General features: G+C 51.7%; 1 protein-coding gene across 1 annotated transcript; it reads right to left on the bottom strand.

Moving 5' to 3' along the window:
• Positions 1 to 3,471: 3,471 nt before the first annotated feature.
• On the bottom strand, positions 3,472 to 5,971 carry CCNO (cyclin O). The gene is made up of 3 exons (XM_043488651.1): positions 5,458 to 5,971; positions 4,636 to 4,821; positions 3,472 to 4,170 (listed from the first exon to the last, which is right to left on the bottom strand). Exons 1-3 carry the CDS (start codon positions 5,833 to 5,835, stop codon positions 3,685 to 3,687), a joined length of 1,050 nt encoding a protein of 349 aa, XP_043344586.1. The 5' UTR covers positions 5,836 to 5,971; the 3' UTR covers positions 3,472 to 3,684.
• Between the last annotated feature and the right edge of the window lie 2,844 nt (positions 5,972 to 8,815).

Below are 8,815 nucleotides of genomic sequence, written 5' to 3'. Positions count from 1 at the left end.
GGGGCGGCTCGCGCCGGAGCGCCAGAGATGGCGCCTTCAGCCCCGGACAATCTGCACTTTGGCGGAGGCGTTAAACCCAACCTGGCAACGCGGCTTCCCCCGGGAACCCGGAGCGCGGGGCCCGGGCCCGCGAGCGCCCTTTAGGCTGGCGTTGGCGCCGCAGACTCCAGGCCGCGCCAGAAAAGAGAGGAGGGGAGGACATCCCCTACTGGTCCCTAACGCAGGGTACGGCCTTCCCGCCTACGGACGGCGGGAATGGGAAAGTTAACGATTCTGATTTCATTTTCTTCTACCCCAGCCACAAGGCACAGACTTAGAGCCTCCATCTCCAAAGCCAGAGCCCAGCATTTGCCCCGCCATGTATGTAGGATTTGGTGGGGATGTAGAATTCCAGCGGGGACTCCCCAGAACAGCCCCAGATTAAAGAAGGGCTGGAGAGCGCTCCTGGTGCTGACTTCACTGTCTGAAGCCTAGAGCCCTTCTCCATGGCCGTACCCCGCACTTGTTCAGGCAGCAACACCTGAACACAGACTTTACAACCGAGGGTCGCATATCTCTACAGCGAACAGCCCCAAATCCCCTAAAACCCGGGTCTCTCCCACGGAAGCCCCAGCCACCTCTCCAAGCATTTTGGCCACTTTCTGTACAACCTGCTTCCACCGCTCTCCGGGAGTCTTGGCTCCTCTTTCCCAAGCTGGAAGCCTCTCCCAGGAAGGGACATCTTCAGCTTCTTGGGTGAGAGGTCTCTCTCAGGACCACTCTTAGATCCATCCAACTTGAACAATCATCTGAAGTTGAAATCTTTGTGACCCTCTATTGGGCGCCGTGTTGATATCTTATACCTCACAGGAGTAGTGCAAGGTCCTCTTTTAAAGGGCATGATCCTCTTTTATTTGCACCTGTTATCTGGATTCATAGACAAGATAGCCCTAACAGAGATGGAAAGCAACCTAATGATGTAATTAGAAGAGACTTAGAGACTCTCTGACCCACCTATAGATGCAGGAACCTAGTGAGGTCAGCCAGATAGAGTTGGTGTGGTATCGCTGATGGCGAGGAAAAAGCTCTGGCTTCAGGGTCGGAACCCAGGCTCCACCAGATCCGTGAACCCTAGTTCTTTTGGAAAACCATTAAACCATGACACTAACTTCAAGGGAGTTGCTGTGAAGATGAGACTGTTTATGTAATGTGACTGGCGCTTGGTGTGGATAAATTAATGTTGTTTTGAGAAGCCTTTTCAGCTGCATGTCCAGCCTTCCACAGCCTGTTGCCCACTCTGTCTCATACTTCCTATGGTTCCCGAATGGCCTAGCCACTAGCTAGTCCATCCCCAGTCCCTATCCTTAATGACGTCCCGGTTTGTAAAAGGAGTGGGGAAGCTCTTAGCTGAGTTTTGGAGAGATCTCTACATATCTGAAGATCCAAAACAGGCCCATTTTCTATCAACGAGTTCCGAGCTGGAGTAGAAAAATAAGGGTATTGTATTTTAAAATGTACAATAGATTTTCTGTGGCAATGGGAGCTGGAATGCATAATTATATGACTCCTGGTCTGGATGATTTCTGGCACCAAATCACCCATATCAATCTCAGCTCAGTGATGGAGTGAACGCTGGTGAAGATAACTGCTCTTCAAGTCATTCTTTTGCTGAATGCAGTGTTCTCCATCCCCTAACACTTGGGCTGAGGGCTCCAGATATTTTGGAACTTGGACGAGATGGTATGGTTTTTCTCCTCCTCCTTTCCACTATTACAGACCAGCTTTTCCTTAAACAGCTTGAAGATTACCAAGGGAATCCCTCTTGTGAATACCCTTTCCCTGAGCCAGCAGAAAGTTCCTGGAAAGCATAGCATGTCAACCTATCAGGAGAGAAGGAGGTCCCTTGCTCTAGAGTGTACAAGGGTACCCAAGAAGAGCAAGGAATTTTCTCTAAATGTTTTGAGTTTGCTTTTTATTTGTACCATTTGTCATACATTCAGATTTATTCTAAATGCAGAAGAATGACAGGTTATTCCCAACTTGATTTTTTTCTACCATACAGAAAATTTGAAAAACAATACAGTGAACGATGGTAACATTAACATTTTCCTATATTTGCTTTATCTCTATTTTTCTTTCTGTGTAACCTCCCTTCCCATCATTGTGTAGGCTGCACCAGCCTTCTTGAAGATTTGCTATGTACCAGGCAAGACCTGTGCTGAGGGGTGTGTAGAGAACATCTCATTAAATCTATACCTCAACACTTCCAGGTAAGTGCTACAGTTATTCTCCTTTTTACAGGAGAGACTTAAGCACAGATATGTGACTTGCTTAAAGTCACCCAGCAAATTGATCTCAGAGGCCAGGTGTTTAACCACTACTTTGTACTACCTCATAACAACCTAGTTTAAGCTTCATAACAACCCTGGTGACAGTTTGCTTTTGGGTTCAGGTTAAGAAATTTGCAGGAGGCTACAGATTCAGGGCCTTTAGCAGATTGCCAACAGTGAGGATGAAGATGGTGGGACAGCTGTGGAGTCAGAACTCCAGCAAGCGTCTGTCCCATTTCTTGACTCGCTTTTCCCATCTGTAAAATAACTCCTGCAATATGACCAGAGGCAGGGACTGTACTGGCTCTCCGAATACATTCTCCATAGTCCCTATTGAATGGACCGTGCAGATCACTTGTCCCACATCTGCCTTGGGAAGAGACTTTTTTGAGCATTTTCAGAAACCTGCACATGAGGGAAATTGAGCGTTGTGGCAAAGGGTGGAACTCCGGATTCAGACCACCTGCTTTCAAATCCTGGCTGCTCCACGGTTGTTCAGCCTCTCTGTGGCCCAGTGTCCTTCTCTGAAAAATGGGATAATAGACTCCACCTATTGTTAGAGGCATTGAAATAACAAATGCTGAACACTGTGCCCGGTACATGTAAGCACTATTACTATTGTACTATTGTTACTGTGGGTTCACATGTAGCAGGTATAAGACAAGCAGGAACTCTATAATCGGACTCAATCTGTAGTGGCCACCACTGCCAGCAAAGCCTTCATTTTTCCTTATCTGGCATTTATCAGGGTAGCTCTTACTTGCCCTAGCTCGTGGGACTGCCTGGTCCCAAAGTTTCTCAGCTTACACCAGCAGTGTGCTTTGCGCCCTGCTCCCTCCCCCCCCAACATAGGCTGCAGTGCATTCTTTTCGGTCTCACACCCCACCACACCTTTTGACTCTAGGAGTAAGCAGTCTTCAACCTTCTAACAAGAGGGTCCCTGGTTTCAGGCCAATAAGTGACCCTGACTCGCCTTGTAACTGGCTACAAGTTGGGAATAAACTGTCATTCTTCTGCATTTAGAATAAATCTGAATGTATGACAAATGGTACAAATAAAAACACCTGGAGGGACCTGGTGTTTACAAACAGAGATGCTCCGAGGGAGGCGCTCTTCTTAGTTACTCTTTCGGACAAATGCTTGCATTTGTAACATTCAGATAAACCACCAAGACAGCCTGTTTATTGAGAAGAGATTTGCTTTTCTCTCCTGTGCTCTTAGCAAAACAATGAGATGCTACTGCCTTACACTATTTACAACCTGCAGGATGACCTGGAGACCTGAAAGCCTCTCTTTGGGTCAGTACTGTACTCTTTCAACGCAACGGGAGAGGTCCAACAGCCAAGAGGGGATCAAAGGAGACCAAGGGTCTACTTTATTTCAAGCTCGGGGACAGGCAGCACTTCTCTCGGATCTGGAGGGGCAACATATGAGTCAGGGAGGTTCCGTTTATGGCCACCAGAAGCTGCAGCTTGCCCAGGCAGTCCTGCAGCGCCTCCTCAGGGTGCCCGCCCAGGCTCAAGTCCATGGGGCGAGGGAGCTGCAGCATACGGTCGGCCAGCGCCAGGCAACAGATGGCCAGCAGGGAAGGGGTGTAGCTGGTGAAAGCGTAGTCGGCCAGGCTCAGCTCCGCCACCCCGCGCGCCAAGGCTTGCGCTTCCAGGGCTTCGGAGACCTCGGCCTGCCCGGCCTCCACGCGCGCGTGCGTGAAATGCTCCAGGAAGAAGCTGATGGTGGGAGCGCCCAGGCTGAAATGCAGTTTGTGCAGCACGATGCATTCGAGGTTGCAGAGCTGCTGCCTGGAGAAGGCACCGCAGCACAGGGCCAGGAGCTGCTTCACGCGAGGCGGGTGCACCTCCACCTGTAACACAAAGACACTCAGCTCTCGTTGTGCAGCATCCGAGGCCGGAGGCCCACCCAGGCGAACCAGGACTGCCCCCATCCCTTCCAGCGAGATATGTGGGGGCTTCCTCTCTCCATACTTCCACTGTAATTGTCTGGGGTATACTTTCTGCGCAGTTTCTCTAACTACCGTCGTGCAGAAAACAGGTTTGAGAAATTTGGAAGATTTCCCCCACGCCCAGAGACTAGAATAGAAGGGCTACAGAGCGCTGTGGAGACTCGGCTTTTTTCTTTGGGGACCGAGTGAAAGGATTGTTCGTTTGGCCAGGGCGGGGCGGGGGTAGTTGTGAAGTTAAGGCTGTGGGGTAGGTAAGTGTGCAAACGTCTGCCAAAATGAGTTCAGGGAGCCTAGCGGTCAGTCGCGTGCGCTGGAGAGCCAGAGCGGCCAGGAGCCCGGCTGCCCCCAGACCCCGTGAGGAGGTACCTGTTTGCAAGCGATGAGCAGAGACGTGACCCCGAGCAGCTGGAAGCAGTCTGCAGCCACAGGCGTGGTGATAAGGAAGCGGTCCAGGGTGTTCACCGTCAGGCACAGCGACTCGAAGGAAAGGCCGAACTGGCGGTGCACGGGGATTAGCCAGCTGAGCAGCTTACAGCGGGACTCCGCCGTCACCTGCCGGAGGGAGGAGGGAGGCGGGCCCGCTGAGCCTAGGGCTGAGGGACTGTGGAAGGACAGGGCACCAAGACCCGGAGCGTCCCCGGAGGGAGGCGGGGAACAAAGGAAAAGCCCAGAGGTGCTGGAAACCGGGAAACAGGTGCGCAGCGCCGCCGAGTTAAGAGCACAGGCCGGGCTGGGCGCCGGGACGCCTGGATTCATGCCTGGCGCTGTGTCCAGTGCGGATACCCGTTACCTCGTGTAATCCTCTCAGCAACTCAAAGGGTCCCCACACTTGGCAAGTGAAGAAGCAAGCCTCAGATTGTTAAGTAACTTGCCGGGGCGGGTAGGAGTCCGAACTCGAACCTAGAAACTGTCGTAACTCCTCTGCATTCTACCGGGTCCCTGCTACCCAGTTTGGAGACCTCGGGCCGGTCACTGAGGCCGTCCAGGCCCCCCTTTCCTACATCCGTAAAATGAGGCCGGTGGCCCGGCCCTTCAAAGCTCATTCTCGCTCGGAACCGGGCGAGGGGAGGGAGAGAAGCTGGGCTGACGAGGGCCGGGGCGCCGCGGAGGGCGGACAGAGCAGGAGGAGAAAGAGCCCCGGAGAGGAGGAGGAGCGGTGGCGGAGAGCTGGCTCCGCCGGCGCCTCACTTGTGGCTGCAGCGCCAGCGACTCCCGCGGGTGGAAGTGGCCTTCCCGCGCCTTGCAGAAGGCGTAGCAGCTCTGACCGTAGTCACGGAAGGTCTGCAGATCGAGCTGCGCCAGCTGCTGGGCGGCACCCGGAGCGTGGCTGCAGCCTCGCGCCGCGGGGCTATCTGCGCCATCCGAGCCGGAGCTGGGGGGTGACTCGAACAGGTCGCAAACGCCAGAGTCTCCGGGCAGCGGGCTTGTGTTAAGAGGCTGCAGCGGCTGCTTCCTCCGTAGGCGTGGGCGCCGGCTCTTCTTCACCGGGGCGCGGAGGTTCCGGGCGTCCCGCCTCCCAGCCCAGGCGGCGGGGCTCATGGGGCTGGTAGGGCCGGGGGTCACCATGATGAAGTCGGACGGACTCCCGGGCTGCAGAGAAGGTGGACCCGCGCACCCGAGAGTGCGGAGAAAACGGAGCCGGACTCGCCTAGCCGCTAAGTACTCGGCCTGCGCGTTCCCTCGGCCACACCCCCGGCCTCTCACTGGCTGAGCCCAGAGCCCCACGAAAACCGCGCTTTCCCGGCTAAAGACCCGCTCGCGAGCGCGCAGCTGGCACACTCAGCCTCCTGCGTCTGCACCGGGGAGGGGGAGCTACGGCCCGCCGAACGCTCTCGCCTTGCGCCGCCGGCCCCCAGCGCATCCCTTGTTACCTGAGCAACTGCACCCGGCTACCGGCGGGATTTGCCCGCGCTGCGTAGGGTAGGGGTAGAGGCTGAGCGGCGGTGACGCCAGGTGAACGCAGAATCCAGCTGAGGGGCTCTACTGTGCGCCCGGGAAAGATTTCCCCGAGGGCATCTCCTCAACTTGACCAGATGGTCTCGACACGTGCGAGCACCTTCTATGCCGTCTCTAATCCAGGTCGGTAATTTTGTAAAGGACACACTTCCCAGTTCCAAACGAAGCCTCCAGCTAGAATTCGGTCAACACAGTTTTCTTCAGTGACCCATAAAGGCAATAATGGTAATTCAGTTGCTTTTGTGATTTTCGTTTTAGGCCGGCCTGAGGAGTCAGTATCCCTCCTTTCGCCGGGCCGGGGAGCAGAGCCTCCGAAGGTTCCTGGGCGCTGCTCTGTCTCCAGGGGCCAGTTCAGCCAGTCAGCCAGTCAGCCAGCAGGTATTCGCGCTCCTAACAGAAGACTGCCCGAGGAACCTCCAGCAGCGCGTCCACGGCCCTGAAATACTTTCTGCGTATTTCTCCCCCAAACCAAGTAAGCTGCAGCAGTTTAAGAACTGCGTATTCTCTGGGGGTTGCATTTCTAGCTTTACTGAATTGCTCACAGCCTGTTACGTTTTAGATCATTAACTTCTGACCCTCTGCCCCTGGAGGCCCAATCTTTCTTGGTTATAACGTGCTTCCCGTTTCTTCTCCTTCAAAATGGAAGTTTTCTTTGTGGAAGCTTCCTTCAGAAGCTTAGAGACGTAGAACTGAGGTTGGGGAGGCTAGGAGCGTCCTGGAGAGAAAGACTGGATTAGACGGCAGCTTCCTGTCCTGGTAGAGACGACGATGCTTCTCTGGCCTGAGTGAATCTTCCTAACCGGGTCAGATCCTTTGGGACAAGAGGCACCAATAGCATCTAGACAGCCATACAGGCATCTCCCAGTGGCGGAAAGCCTGCATACCCTCTGGCTGAGGAATTTTGCAGAGTGCTCCAAGAGAGGAGTTACTAGGTGCTGTATTGAGAGCAGATTCAGCCATTTTCATTCCAGAAGAAAACTGACAGATATATGTAATCAAGGTGTAAATCCTTGTTCCCAGAAATGCGTGCACTGATGTCTTCTAGAGCTTCAGGTAAAAGAAAAGGGACAGGTTTCAGGTTCCGGTCAGTGTTACTCCTGTTTCCTAGCAAGGTCTTTAGTCTTCAGACCTAGATAGTGTCATTTATAACATGAGAGATTAGTTAAGACTTACTTGTATTTCAAAATACAGATGCCAGGCCTCCCTGTCTCCTCTCAGGCTGTTGTTGGGGAATCTTTTTGAGGAGGAGCAATTAAATCTTTGGAGAGGAGTCAGGTATCAGACTTCTTCTTTGAGAGAGTGTCTAGGAGAAGAGGAAGAACATAAAGATTCTGATTCTTTACATTGCCCCAGATAGCCATGTGGTATGGGGAAAGAGCACTCGGTTATAGGGTCAAAATGGTTGCTCCCTTTTATTGGTCATCTTGGACAAGTTGCTTACCTTCTCAGAGCCTTTGTTTCCCCATCTGTTAGATGTGGGTATTAATACTTGCCTTAAAAGTCAAGTGAGGAATTCCCTGGTGGTCCAGTGGTTAGGACTCTGCTATTTTTTTTTACTGGGGCCCTGGGTTCAATGCCTGGTCAGGGAACTAAGATCATGCAAGTCATGTGATATCACAAAAAAAGAAAAAGAAAAGAAAGAAAAACAAAAACATTTGAGACTTTACTGGTGGTTAAGACTTCACCTTCTAATGCAGGTGCGGGTTCAATCCCTGATCAGGAAACTAAGATACCAAAGGCCTTGCAGCCAGAAAACCAAAACAGGAAACAGAAATAATATTGTAACAAATTCAATACAGACTTTAAAAGGGTCCACATTAAAAAAAAAAAAAAACCTGACAAAAAAGAGTCAAGTGAAAAAGGTGTGAAAACGCAGACCTTTTTTGAATATAAAATAGTAGGGTCACCTTAAAACTGTCCTTGGGGAGTCAGTACTCTCACACTGGCAATACTCTGAAAAGCAGTACCACCATTTTATCCACCTGAGGACAGGAGATTAATGGTACCTGTTGAAATGCTTTGTCCTCCTAGAGAGTTTGCCTGTTGTTAGAGTTAACTCGTAATAGGAGGTGCCTGAGCTTTGGCCTGATTGATGGCTGTATTCCTCAGGCCATGCCTGCCTGCCAGCCATGTATTTGTGGAATACCTGCCATGCCAGGTCCAAAACAATGAGCAAGGTTGCCCAGGCCCTGCCCTCACAGATTTCACACTCTAGTGGTTGGCGGGGAACAAAACCACTTGTCATACTTTTAAAGTTACTAAAGTGTAGTAAGGGTGACATTAGAGGATCGCCTGTGTGTGAGGTTGACAGATGAAATTCAGGACTCCCAGTTAAATTCGAATGTCAGATGAATAAATGTAGTGTGTCTCAAATGTTGCCTTGTACATATTTATACTGAAAAATTGTTCGTTCTTTATCCAAAATCCAAATATTGCATGGGGTTTTCTTATGCTAGAAGAGTATTTGTTGTTTAACTGACATTCAATTTTAACTGAACCTTCTAACCTCTGGCAGTCCTGCCTGGAGCTGTGGGAGTCCATGGTAGAAACAACTGGTCTGGACTGGAAAGTTTTCCCAAAGCAAGAGGTG

Source organism: Cervus canadensis, chromosome 16 (genome assembly GCF_019320065.1).
Source record: "Cervus canadensis isolate Bull #8, Minnesota chromosome 16, ASM1932006v1, whole genome shotgun sequence".
Classification (NCBI taxonomy): domain Eukaryota; kingdom Metazoa; phylum Chordata; class Mammalia; order Artiodactyla; family Cervidae; genus Cervus; species Cervus canadensis.
Note: the sequence above shows the minus strand (reverse complement) of the source record. Positions and strands in the feature narration are given on the sequence as shown.